The sequence below is a fragment of the Cetorhinus maximus genome, chromosome 18 (genome assembly GCF_964194155.1).
Source record: "Cetorhinus maximus chromosome 18, sCetMax3.hap1.1, whole genome shotgun sequence".
NCBI classification, from domain to species: Eukaryota; Metazoa; Chordata; class Chondrichthyes; order Lamniformes; family Cetorhinidae; genus Cetorhinus; species Cetorhinus maximus.
This window is the reverse complement of record NC_135896.1, coordinates 28,564,630-28,579,217: the sequence shown is the minus strand read 5'-3', so window position 1 is coordinate 28,579,217 and position 14,588 is coordinate 28,564,630. Positions and strand designations below refer to the sequence as shown.

The 14,588-nt window shown below is 42.5% G+C and overlaps 1 protein-coding gene across 4 annotated transcripts in view; it reads right to left on the bottom strand.

Moving 5' to 3' along the window:
- rtn1a (reticulon 1a) overlaps nt 1-14,588 on the bottom strand; it is a 185,906-nt gene that overhangs the window by 117,573 nt on the left and 53,745 nt on the right. For 2 of the 4 annotated variants that reach the window (XM_078562280.1, XM_078562282.1), the window contains exon 2: nt 9,130-9,168. The exons of the other annotated variants lie outside the window; for them this stretch is intronic. In XM_078562280.1, coding sequence (XP_078418406.1) covers nt 9,130-9,168 — 39 coding nt within the window. The remainder of the gene's footprint in view (nt 1-9,129; nt 9,169-14,588) is intronic. 4 annotated transcript variants of the gene reach the window in all.

Genomic DNA, 14,588 nt, shown 5'->3' with positions numbered 1-14,588 from the left:
TCTGCCGCTGTGTCCAGTGTCTCACCCACGTGATGAATCTTTCTATGTTCTAGCTTCCACAATATGGGCAGCAAATGTCAGATGTGAGAATGTTAAGTATTGCTTTATTTTCACTGTCTTCTTCCCCTTCCTCCTCTGACTGAAGTTTCAAGTTCTTGGGTATCTGAAATGAAAAAGGGACAAGGGCTGGGTTGTGGTGTAGGGAGCGCAGAAAATAAGAAGTGCCTACACCATCTTCAGTTGTGAAATTGTGGGCTGAGGGGGAGACAGAAGGCGGATTAGGTATGGAGATAACCCTACCACCATCGGTGGCTACAGTCTCAACGATGCCCCTTCCCACGGTGGCCAGCACTGTCTCCTCTGTAGGGATTAAAACATGCAGAGGCATGCTTGTCTTTCATTTCTTTCCTGCTGTCTCCTCTTATGTGCCACCTTCTCCAGCAAAAAAGAGGAAAGTGTGTCAGTGAGAGCCCTACAATATGTTTGGGTGATTTGGCTGTCATATTTAAATAGCTACCAGTGTGTGTGGGAGCTGTGGGTGCAAGGTGCTAAGTTTGTCAAGGTGATGCAAAGCATATGACTTGAAGGGTTGTGTACAGATTGATTCTTGGTAGGTGTGTGATGGGGGTGTAGTGAATTAAGCAGTGGATGAGGCTCGAGGTTCAGTTAGTAGAATGTGCCATTTGAAGACTGAGCTCACTCACCTTGACAACATGTGTGAGATTCTTAAATCTCTTTCTGTACTGTGCCCGTGTTCTTGGAGCTGCAATCCAGGCAATAAGCTCTGTGATATTCTTCCCACTCCCTCTTGAGCATACACCCGGAGGGCCATCTGCATCATGAGGATATAGGATGTCCCCACTTACTTCTCTGCACGGCTGGCACCAGGAACTCCAGTGCATCGTCAGAAATCCTTGCTGCTTGCTCTCTAACATTTTCAGCCATTCCTCACAGTATCACAGTACAGATTCACTTTTCAAAAAACTCCCATCAACTTTTGTTGCCCAGGCTGCTTTTAAGTAATGCTAACCACTTGCAATATTGAGCCCCTGTTGACGCATGCAGCCAATGAATTTGAAACAGCGGCTCAGAAAGAGCAAGGCCCATAAAAGACCAAAAAGGTAACCTATGTGTGGAGGCAGAGGATGTGGGCATGGTTCTTAATTAATGCTGTACTTTATGTCTGTCTTCACAAAAGAGGGGGACAATGCAGACATTGGGCGGGATTTTCCACACCCACCTGCTGCCGGGATCTTCTGCTTCCGCTGCAAGTCAATGGGCTTCTGGCTGGGGCGCTGCTTCACCCACGGCAGGTCCCGCCCACGGAGGCCGGAAACCCCCCCGCCATTGTAGTTGAGGAGAAGAAGTGTGAAGTATTGGGCGTGATAAACATAGGGAGAGAGGAAGTATTAAGGGGATTAGCATCCCTGAAAGTGGATAAATCACCAGGGCTGGATGAAATTCATTCCAGGCTGTTAAAAGAAGACAGGGAGGAAATTACAGAGGGTCTGAGCATCATTTTCTAATCCTCACTGGATGCAGGTGATTATTGGAATCAATTCTGAGGGACAGTATAAACTGTCACTCAAGAAAGGCATGGATTAATCAAAGACAGTCAGCATGGATTTGTTAAGGGAAGGTTGTGTTTGGCTAAGTTGATTGAATTTTTTGAGGAAGTAACAGAGGTTTGATGAGGGTAGTGCAGTTGATGTGGTCTACATGGATCTTAGCAAGGTTAGACAAGGTCCCACATGGCAGACTGGTTAAAAAAAAATAAAAGCCCATGGGATTCAGCAGAATGTAGCAAGCTGGATACAAAATTGGCTCAGTGGCAGGAAGCAAAAGGTAATTGTTGATGGGTGTTTCTGTGACGGGAAGGCTATTTCCCGTGGGGTTCCACATGGCTCAGTACTAGGTCCCCTGCAGGGAAAATGATCAAGAAGTTTGCAGACGACACAAAAATTGGCCACGCGGCAGATAGCGAGGAGGCTTGCTATAGACTGCAGGAAGATATCAATGGCTTAGTCAGGTGGCCAGAAAAGTGGCAAAAGGAATTCAACCCAGAGAAGTATGAGATGATGCATTTGGGGAGGTCAAGCAAGACAAAGGATTACACAATAAACGTGAGGGTACTGCGTGGAGTAGAGGAAGTGAGAGACCTTGGAGTAAATGTCCATAGACCCCTGAAGGTAGCAGGGCAGATCAATAAGATGGTTAAGAAAGCATATGGAATCCTTTCACTTATCAGCCGAGGTTTAGACTATATGAGTGGAGAGGTTATGCTGGAACTATGTAAAACATGAGTTAGGCCACAACTTGAGTAATGTGTGCAATTCTGGTCACTTCGTTACATAAAGGATGTAATTGCATCCAGTGAGGGTACAGAGGAGATTTACAGGGATGTTGCCAGGACTGGAAAATTACAGCTATGAGAAAAGATTGGATAGGTTGGGGTTGTTTTCCTTGTAACAGAGGAAGTTGAGGGGAGATTTAATTGAGATGTACAAAATTGAGTGGCCTGCATAGAGTGGATGGAAAGGGCCTATTTACTTTAGCAGAGCGGCCAGTGACTGGGGCCCGGTGGGGGTGGGCCAGGCATAGATTTAAAATGATTGATAGAAAGATTAGAGGGGAGATGAGGAAAAATGTTTTCACCCAGAGGATTGTGGGGGGTCAAGAACTCACTACCTGAAAGGGTAGTAGAGACAGAAACCCTCAGGTCATTAAAAGGTGTCTGGATATGTACCCGAAGTGCCATAACCTGCAGGGCTACAGACTAAATGCTGGAAAGTGGGATTAGGCAGGGTGGCTTGTTTATCGGCTGGTGCAGACACGATGGGCCAAGTAGCCTCTTTCCGTGCTGTAAACTTTATATGATTCTGCTGTATTGCAAAAAATGGGCACTGGTTAAGAACATAAATAGGATCAGGAGAAGACCATTTGGCCCCTCAAGCCTGGTCTGCCTTTCAGTATGATCATGCTTGATCTTCTACCTCAACTTTACTTCACTGCCCATTCCCCATATGCCTTTATGCCCTGAAAGATCAAAATCAGTCTATCTCAGTCTTGAATATATTCAACAATGGATGGAGCAGCCACAATCCTCTGGGGTAGATAATTCCAAAGATTTAATGTACAGCTAATGCTTTTGAGTCCAATATAACTCTTCTTCAGAACTGAAGAAAGGTAGGAGCGTAATGGGTTTTATGTTGTTGAAGGAAAGGGGTTTCAACAGCATAAAACCCATCATATTCCTACCATTTTTCAGTTCTGAAGAGTCACATTTGACTTGAAACGTTCACTCTAGTTCTCTCTCTAGAGATGCTACCAGACCTGCTGAGTTTTTCCAGCACTTTGTTTTTATTTCACATCTCCAGCATCTGCCGCATTTTGCTTTCATTTTAGTGCTGACTTTCTGTGTCCCTTGTACGAGCACACCCAAGTCTTTCTGAACATCAACATTTATAAGTTTCACGCCTCTTAATGAATTTTCTGCTTTTCTATTCTTACGACCAAAGTGAATAAGCTCACATTTTCCCACATTATACTCCATCTGCCACCTTGTAGCTAACTTACTTATCCTGTCTACGTCTCTTTGCAGCCTCTTTGTGTCCTCCTCACAGTTTATATTCCCACTAGCTTTGTATGATCAGCAAACTCTCGATACATTACTTCCTGTCTCTTCATCTAAGTCATTCATATAGATTGTAAATAGGTGAGGTCCCAGCACTGATATTTGTGCCACTCCCCTAGTTACAGCCTGCCAATATGAAAATGCCCCATTTATCCCTGCTCTCTGTTCTTCCTGTTCATTAACCAATCCTTCATCCATGCTAATATATTACCCCAAACTCCATGAGCTCTTAGCTTGTGTATTAACCTTTTGTATAGAGCCTCATCAAATGCCATTTAGAAATCCAGTATGCCACATCAACCAATTTTCCTTTATCTACCCTAGTTATATCCTCAAAAAACACTAATAAATTTGTCAAACAGGGTTTCTCTTTTGTATAGTCACATTGACTTTGTCTGATCATACTATAATTTTCTAAGTGCATTGTTAAGGCTTCTTTAATAATAGGTTCCAGCAAATTTTATGATTGATGACAGGCTAACTGACTTGTAATTTCCCTTTTTCTCTCTCCCTCCTTTCTTAAATAGCAGACTTACATATGTTAATTTCTAACCCATTCTAGGATGTGGGGAATGTTGGAAAATTTTAGCTACTGTATCCACTATCTCTGCAGATACCTTTTAGAACCCTGGGATGTAGGCAATCACTTCCCAGAAATTTGTCAGCTTTTAATCCCTTAAATTTCTCCAATAAATTTTTTCTGCTGATATTAATTATCTTAAGTTCCTCACTCTTATTAGTCTCTTAGTTATCCCCTATTTCTAGTATGCAACTTGCATCTTCTACTGGGAAGACAGACATTAAATATTTGTTCAATGTCTCTGCTGTTTCCTGATTCTCCATGATAATTTTTCCTGTCTCTGCCTCTAAGGTAACTAAAGTTTTCTTTAGTTACTCTCCTTTTTATATACTTGTTAAAGCTCTTACAATCTGTTTTTATATTCCTGGCTAGTTTGCACTCATATTCTATTTTTTTCCCTTTTTATCAACTTTTTGGTGGCCCTTTGCTAGTTTCTGAAACACTCCCAGTCCTTAGACTTAATACTATTCTTTCCAACATTATTCTTCTTTTAATCTAATAATATCCTTAACTTCCCTAGTTAGCCACAGTTGGATCCCCATACCCATTTTTGGAGGTTTTCCAACTTATCCCCAGCAGATTTAAAATATGCACAACGCGACAGGCTTCTGAGGAGTGGAACTGCTAAAATTGAACCTTAAATTAGAATTAGTCTCATGTTAGGGTCTCCTATCTATCAGGATGTAGGTCAACAGAAATAAAACATTGATTTAACTTTTCCTGTTAACCAAGAACGAGAGGACCTTTTAAACTTTTTCCTTAGCTGGAATTGAACACATTCTCAACAGGTTTAAAATCATGGGACCAAATGGCTCAACAAATTAACAAATATCAGGTGCTTGAAAGCTTATAAGTAGCATCACAAGTTGTTTGCACTCTTTATAACCTTAACAATGTATTGGGGTGCAATGCTCAAGGAATGGAACATAATAGCAGAACATAATAGTAATGTTGAATTATATAGAACTTTGTTGGGCCATAACTGGGGTATTTTGTGCAGTTCTAATCTCTGAAATACAAAAAGAATATTCGCTGTAGGAAGTCCATGAAAGATCTACCAGAATTGAGAGGATGCAGAGAATTCAGTAAATTGGGATGCGTCTCTGGAAAACCGAAGATGATGACCTTAGACAGATCCTCAAGATTATGACAAAAGCAAAATAATGCAGTTTCTGGAAATAGGAAAAAAATAGAAAATGCTGTAAATACTTCTTTTTGTTCATTCAAGGGATGTGGGCGTCGCTGGCTAGGCTAGCATTTATTGCCCATGCCTAGTTGCCCTCAAGAAGGTGGTTGTGAGCTGCCTTCTTCAACCGCTGCAGTCCACGTGGTGTAGGTACACCCACAGTGCTGTTAGGGAGAGATTTCCGGGATTTTGACCCAGTGACAGTGAAGGAATGACGATATATTTCCAAGTCACGGTGGTGAGTGGCTTGCAGGGGAACTTCCAGGTAATGGTGTTCCCATGTGTCTGCTGCCCTGGTTCTTCTCGATGATCATGGTCATGGGTTTGGAAGGTGCTGTCCAAGAAGGCTTGGTGAGTTCCTGCAGTGCATCTTGTAGATGGTACACACTGCTGCCACTGTGCGTCAGTGTTAGAGGGAGCGAATGTTTGCGGAAGGGGTGCCAATCAAGCTGGCTGATTTGTCCTGGATGGTGTCAAGCTTCTTGAGTGTTGTTGGAGCTGCACTCATCCAGGCAAGTGGAGGGTATTCCATTACACTCCTGACTTGTTCCTTGTAGATGGTGGACAAGCTTTGGAGAGTCAGGAGGTGAGTTGCTCACGCAGGATTTCTAGCCTCTGATCTGCTCTTGTAGCCACAGTATTTATATGACCAGTCCAGTTCACTTTCTGGTCAATAGTAACCCCCAGTACGTTGATAGTGGAGGATTCAGCGGTAGTAATGTCAAGTGGCGATGGTTAGATTCTCTCTTGTAGGAGATGGTCATTGCCTGGCCCTTGTGTGGCATAAATGTTACTTGCCCCTTGTCAGCCCAAGCCTGGATATTGTCCAGGTCTTGTGCATTTGGACATGGACTGCTTATCAGAACAATCTGTATCTATAGAGAGGATAATAGAGTTAAAATTTCAGGGCTGTGGCCCTTCATCAGAACTGTTCTCTAACCTAGAGGGTTGTGGATACTCCATCGTTGAATGCATTTAAGACTGTGATAAACAAATTTTTGGTCTTTCAGGAAATTAAAGTGTATGGGGAGTGGATGGGAAAATTAAGTTGAAGCCTAATATCAGCCATGATTGTACTGAATGGCAGAGCAGGCTCAATGGGCCGTGTGGCCTACTCCTGCTCCTATTTCTTATGTTATGTTCTCTCCACAGTTGCGGCCTGACCTGCAGGGTATTTCCAGCATTTTCTGTTTTAATTCCTTAAAATCAAGAAGGAGTTTGACAAGAAGAAACTCTTTTAACATATGGGTGAGTCCCAGAATAAGAGCACATAAATATAAGTTAACAATGAACAAATCATTCTATTATTTCATAATTGCTTGAATAATATTGTTTTGTTTTAAACTATATTCGGTTTCAGTTGGACCAATTTTAAATGGGAGGTAGGTGAAGGGATCATAGCAAGCAGCAGTTCACATGTTGGCGCAGTGGGAGGTATGGAGAGATTTTAGTTCGCATGTCTCATTTTAATATGGAAGGACTGACTCCTGTGCATACCTGGAAGGAATCTGTGTGGTAGGCTGGAGTGAGATTTTGAGTGGTAGATGGTCGCCACTGGGAATCCAAAAGGAATGGTTCCCAGTAATAAGATAAGTTGTAAGGGAATGCATCAGAAGACGATCACAGTTTGGGGAGAGGGTCTGGACAGGGGAAGTGCAAAAGTTTCCTTGAATGACCTGGAGGAGCACACCTCATCCTCCTGTCAAAACCCAGCTCTACTCATCCATGAACTCTTATCGATCCCTCCACTGCCTCTGTGGTGTCAGACTACTTGTGCAATATCCAGTGATAGATGCGCCACTGTTTCTGTAAGTGAAATAATGTCTTCGGTCTCCGCCGCAAACTCTGTACCCTCACCAGTTCCATCCTCCTACCCGATCAATGAACCTGACCGTTTCCAATTTTGGCATTCTATTCCAAACCAATGGAACTTTCAATCCCAAATATTCTCCATAACAAAGACTGCCTACTTCCACCTCTGCCTCGCTTCTGCTGAAACCCTCATTTACGCATTTATCACTTCTAGACTATTCAGATAGCCCAGCATTCCTGATCATAAAGGTTAGGTGGCTGAAGAGTTTGGTTTAATAACAAAGGCCTTGTGGTCAGGTCAATATAAATGTATCATTCGGAGGGACTTTAAGGGATGAATGGGACATGGTTCTAAGGTGTTCTTTGCACTTTTTAATTTGCACTATGAATAGGTAGATGCTTTTAATTACTGCTCCTCATCCTCCATAATTAGTAAACATCAGCTTGTCCAAAACTCAGCAGCACGTGTCCTATCCCACACTAGATCCCAATCAAGACCTTTCAACCCTGTCCTTGCTGAACTACATCGGTTCCAAGTCCCTCCATGTCTCCAATTTAAAATTTTAACCCTTGTGTCTAGATCCTTTCATAGCTTCACACCTTCATATCACTTCTTCTGCTCTACAATCCTCTCCAAAATACATTGTTCTCTGACTCTAGTCTTTTGTGCATTCCGCCCATTTGCCCCATCAGTTCCAACCATGTATTTGGCCTTTTCTGCAGTTCCTAAAATGCTACACAGCTTCCTACTGCTTTAAGACTCTCCTAAGAACCCAAACTTTGACCAAAGTTTTGATCAACCCTCCTAATATTGCCATATTTGGATTGGCATCCATATTTTTAAGTAGGCTTCAGTGAAGCACAGTGAAATATGTTTCAAAATTGAAGTTATCATTGCTGTAATAGATGTGAATTGGTTCAGAAGACTTTATATTAATGACTTAAGAATGGTAACCCTGAAGGAAAATCTTAAAATGTTCTCTTTCTTCTCAGCAAATATGAGAGAAAGAAAAGGGGTAGAAACAGGAGACCAAACTAATGATAAATAATTTAAAATATTTATTTTTCTCAACAAGCAAAAAGAGCTGCAATTGAGCTGGAAGTAAAGACAGAGCAGAAAATAAGTGCACGGTATTCATAAAGTCCTTGTGCAACTTTAAAGATAAACAACGTTGAATGTAAATGTGATAGAAGCACACTGTAAATGGCATATGAAAGCATAACTCAAAGTTTTTTTTTCATAATTAATGATGTTGTTATGGCTTCCCTGATTAAGAGTGGTGAGAATTGAGAAAATGTTAACTGTGTGTTATGGCTAGCAGTTCATGACAGCTGTGAGAAGTTCACTGCTCATTATACCAAAAATGCACCACATAGGAACTCAATTAAAAATTGGATGAAAAAATTTCTGTGCACACATCCAAAATTATTCAAGTTTAAAATTGCACACGAAGTTTATAAACACCCTATAGACAGCGGTTAATGATACACCAAGCTATATATTTTTTTAAATTCAGGTTACAAAGTAGAAACAAAGCTCAAGTAATTCACTCAATCTCAGCTCATGGAGATCAACTATATTGCCAGGTACTGCTATGAACTGACACTCAAGCAACCGTTTCATTTTATGCTGCTATCATCAGACTGACTTGCAATCGTATATTCTCATCTGGGCGGACAATAAGGGCAAATACTGAACCATTGTACAATGTAGGCTGTTGTTCATTATAATGGTAGGTATAAATGGTTTGTCGTTTACATAAATATAATTTATATTTCTCAATAAATTTACAGGCAAATAGTTGGGGTTTAATCTTGTAAAGAGATTCTTGGAAATTAATCAAAAAATCAAAAATCAATTAAACTCAATAATATTTCAGAAACAGCATTGGTATTGTAGTGTAAGTGAGGGGTTACCTTTTGTGCTTAGGTTCTGATTCAGGGGAGGATGTCCAACTGGAAAAAAGATAGAGATATACAGTCAGTAAAACAATTAAATGTATTGTCTGTGATAAAACATTAATTTTTGTCCATGGTTTCTTCTGGTTACATTTAGTTTTAAATAGATTTATCACCACACTCAAACTTGAGATTACAACTATGTAAAATGTCAGGATGTTTGCTTCAATACCAAGTGTCCGGTTTGTATTGCTGTACCTTTTGAAGCGGACAACGCATTTGATCATTAGTATCTTGATTGAAAGATTGTTAATAGTTATGGACCACAAGAACATTTCCTGCAGTCCCATCAAGATGGACTACAGGAAGAAACTCACTTGCTTCCAATCAGAAAAATCAAGTAAATGTGCTCTGAACCAGGTGAGAATGTAACGTGGGTAATGTCTACCGAGTTAAAATTGCAGCAAATTGCCAAGTGTCAATCACCTTCTTGTGATCGTTATGGACACATGCTTCTGTGTCTACAGATAATGAAGATTGCAGATATTGATTAGGCATTCATCTTTATCTGACAGACAGGCCTTCAAGTGCCTGTACATTGTAGAAATCAGGGCGGGAGTAGGGGGGGGAGGGGATGGGCACTGAAATTCAATAGCCCCTGAAAATAAATGTGTGGATTACAATGCAGGATTAAGCCATGCCTGCTGCTTCTGAAGCAAGTATGAAAACAGAAGAAATAAGAGCAGAGCCCAGATTTTCGCCAGGTTGAGTGGACTCACACGGCAGATGGAACCAATTCTGGGATTTCCATCCCCATTCCCGTTTGTGGCAATTTTAGCCAGCAGAGGATAAGAGCGTGGGTAGCGAGCCCGCATGCAACACTCCCACCCTTGCTAGCTCCATTATGGGAGTGGGCAGTTCAAACAAACCAATGCACCCATCCCCCCGACAATTTCGGTGGGGCCGGGCCCCTTTTGCAAGTTGATGTGTGTAACGGCCTCTCAGAGGAGTCCTGAAGCACATGGGGAAGCCCCAGTATTGAGCGATCAACCAAAATAAAACAAACATTCAGCATTCCCACTGAAATACACTGGTTCTCGTACCTTCTCAAAAAGCTGTCACTCAAAGCCATTCATTGTTTCAATGTCAGAAGCTTTTCACCATTTCACACCTCTTAATGTTGTGAAAATAAACAGACAGTGATAAAAATCTTCAAAGAAACAGAAGGTTGTTACAAGTTAATAGAGATGTCAATCTAACAAAGTTTTTCTCTTCCCTCTGCAGCTGTATAAACATTGCTTGCTGAGGTTTAAGTAGATGAACTATTCTAGGGGCTCAGCCAGGCATTCATAATGAAGCCATCTGGCAACTGTATCAGCAAAGCAGGCCGAACAGATGGCCTCATGATGAATGCCTTCCTGGATGATTTCCAAGAATGGCTAATCTACTTAGATCTCAGCAAGCAATGTTTATACAACTACAGAGGATAAGCAAAACTTTGGCTGACATTTCTATTACCTTGTAATAATCTGCTGTTTCTTAAAAGAGGTTTTTTCACTACATGTGTGTTTATTTACACAAGATTAAGAGGTCTGAAGTGGATAAAATCTTCTGACATTGATATTATAGATGGCTTTGGTTGACTGACACTTTTAAGAGGTTGTAAGCTAAGCCTTTTTTCAAAGGATCTTTTCGAAGCCTCTGCTTATTGTGTCAGTTTGAGGATCATTTCAAAGTCTTGTCAGCTTTGTTAGATTGACATCTCTATTAACTTTTAATAACCTCCTGTTTCTTTGAAGAGTTTTTGTCAGTGGCTCACTGGTTCTATACATAATAGATACTGGGGGATTGGGTATGGACAAAGCTTGTGGGGGTACATTGAAGGGGCCTGGGAAATATGAATGGGTATAGGAGATACGAGGGGGCATGGAGGTATCAAGGGATATGTGGGGTGGATGGAGGGGTGATGGGCAGGGTTGAAGTTTGAGGGTTTGAGGGGCTGTTAGTCTTCGTTATTAGTGGGGTGATGTCCCAGTAAATGGGGATCAGTGTTCCAACGTGCTGGCCTCACCATCTGTCCACCTCTGTTGCCACATTGGACCTGCCTTGGGAGGTGGACCCGTCTCCATCCTGACTTCACGAACGAAAATATGGCATGCGGGGGCCTCCTTAATGGAGGTGAGCTGGCAGAGTCGGGAACTTTCCCAACTCCCAATGCCAGTCTCCTTCACGAAAATCCGGCCTCAGGAGTAGGCTGAGTGGCTCATCGAGCCTGACCCATCATTTAATAAGATTATCGCTAATCTTTGACCTCAACTCTGCCTTTCTTCACTATCCCTTTATCATCTCATCTTTGAGTCTGAAAATTTATCAATCTCAGCATTGAATATACTTAATAATTCAGCATCCACAATCATCTGGGATATAGAATTCCAAAGATTCACAACCTGCGTGTGCCATAATTTCTCCTCATCTCAGGTTTAAATACATGACCCCTGACCCTTAGACTGCATCCCTAGTTCTAGAATGTCTTGCAGGGAAAACAATCCATCAGCAAGTACCTTATCAAGTCTTCTTTGAATCCTATGTTTCAATGAGATTACCTCTCATGCTTCTAAATTCCAGGGACTATAGGCCTAGTCTACTCAATCTCTCCTCAGAGGAAAACCCTCACATCCTCTAAGGCATCCTCCAGAATCTCCCTTAGGTAGAGAAACTAAAATTGTGTACAGGTGTCTTGTACAATTGCAGCAAGACTTCCAACTCATCCTCTTTGAACTAAAACTTGGTTTGCACTGTTATTCAAGTGCGGAGATCATGATTTATGACTTGAATGTGCTGGTTATGGTGGAGGTAGGTAACATGCAAATTTGGTGCTGCCACCTCATTCCCATGATTGTAACATACAGCTGAGCATCTGCCATGCTGCTAGCTACCTCTGCACTCAGCACGTGTTGCAGCCAGCCTTCTATTCCTAAAGTTCTTTTTAGCGGGAAGCTGCACAGAATTATAGGAGGTTGCTGCGGAATATTGTTGCTGCCATTTCAAACAAAGAAAATCGAACATGAGAGCAAAGAGGGAGCACCAGGGTCACGGATGCGGCACTGGAGGAATTAGTGGTGGAGGCGGACAGGACAGTGGTTGGGGGAGTGGAGGGGACCCAAGTAACGCACTCTGAAATGACTGGAAGCAGGTAGCCAGGGAGGTCAATTCCTAGTGTCTGGACCCCGAAGACCTAACAGCAGTGCCACGAGAAGTCTAATGACCTCACATGGGTGGTCAAGGTCAATGAATGCATCTGCACGATATTCCCTACCCACCACACTACCATCCTCTCATTCTGCTCATAGCACCACATCCTCATCACTCACCCAGCACCAGGACTCATGCCTACCATTAGGATACTCCACCTCACCCACATAAACATACAAATGTTGCTAGCATCACACACATCTCTCGCTGCCTGCACATATCTCCAGCTATTCAACTATGGCAGGCACATGACCCAAACACATTGCAACAAAATTGCTTACATTCTTCCCTCTCTCTTACAGGGCATGGTGGCACACAGTAGAAAGGAGCAGAGCAGGGCCAGATGGAGAAAATAGTTGCCTTCATCTCTTATGCTCTGCAGAGTAAATGGGTCTCAGTATCATGGGGTCAGTTGCGACAGAGACAATGGCATCCAGGATCAGTGAGAACTTTCAGGGTGACAATATATTCCTGCCTTATGCCCCTTCTCAACTCCCTTCCTGCTATGATAAACAAGCTGCAAACGGCATCACCATGGACTTCTTGCTTTCCACCCCACCTGTTTCCCTCACACAACTTCCCCTTCTGATTTTTCTGCTTTCAGAGACCCAAGCCCAACCACAGCAGCCCCGTGAGAAAAGAATGCAACAGTACAGTACTGATGAAAAGCCCCATCACCTGGTCTGGCACTAGATGGGATCAACATGTAATGAGTCACCAGGCACAAATGGGCTGCAGGCAGACCAGGGGTAATAGATGGTTTGTTTGCTAAGTCACTATAGGGTGAGATCACAGACAAATGCTGCTGCAGTGGACTCCGGGGACCTCGATGGGCAACATACAGAATGCAAATGGGCATGCACATAGAGATGCTGGGTGCACTGGATTGCCTGCCAGACAGCATAGAGTCACTGTCAAGAAAGATGGAGGGGCCCAGCTCCAAGTTGGCAGAGGGCATGGCATTGAGCTTTCACTCCCTGCAGACTGTTCCATTTCGTTTGTGTGTTGCAGACCAAGAGGCACTGACACTGCATCCCTCCATAGCTGTTGCAGCCTTTGCGTGGGCAGGTCACCAAATCTTCTGCCTTCCTTGTGAGGATGCAGAAACACTCCCTGAGAAATGCAGAAACTCACCATATCACCTCCAGAAACACTCCAGAGTACTTTCAAACACTTCGTAATAGCAGCCATTTTCAAAATTACCTTACCTAGAAGTTGAGTTCCTGGTCTTTAAATAATACAAGCCCTGTGCCTTCTTGCAACTGAACTCTTAATCTGTGGTAAGTGATCTGTGAATCCATTGAACAAACCTACATGGTCCAAATTTGGAAAATGGGCATCATATCAGCTGGTAGAGCTGTGTGACATCATGGTAACACCGGTTCAGTGAGCCTTTCTCAAGATGCTGTGTGTCTTGTGACGAAAGCAGCCGGTGGTGAAGCACACAACCCCAGGACGGTCATTGTAACACCGCCTTCTGTAACACCGCCTCCAATGATGCTATGGATCAGAATTCGTCCTCCCTTACATCCTCCTCAGAGCTTACTTTCCCACCTAGCTTTGTATCATCAGCAAACTTGGATACTTTGCACTCGTCCTTTCATCTAATTCATTAACACAGATTGTAAACAGCTGAAGTACTAGCACTGATCCTTGTGGCACCCCACTAGTAACAGCCTGCCAACCTGCAAAATTACCCCTTTATTCCTAGTCTCTGATTTTGGCCTTTAATTGATCACCTATCCATGCTAGTATATTAAGCCCTAACCCCATGACCTCTTATCTTGTGTAACAAGTAACTTAGCAAATGCCTTTTGAAAATGGAGGCATACTACATTCACTGACTTCCCTTTATCTACCCTTTAATTATATTCTCAAAAATCTAATAGGTTTGTCAACTTCATGCTGCCTGCTAATTAACACGATTGCAGTGTGCAGCCAGCACTAACCGTGCTTTTAAGTAGCTACATTCCTCAGCAGGGTGCCCAAAATTGTGAGATACTTTCACCATTTAAACCTAGCTCCATTACTTAAAGCCAAACTTCACCTATTAAAGGGGAGGTATACTGTATCTGAAGCAGGTTGTGGAACTTGTTGTGGAACTCATTTTGACATGGAAAAAGGTGTAATAATGGCATCACATTGGATACAGCAGGTTTCAAGATTTTCTGACAACATTGGAGGCCTTTGGTTGGATAGGAGCAGAGAGAAAAGATATCCACAGG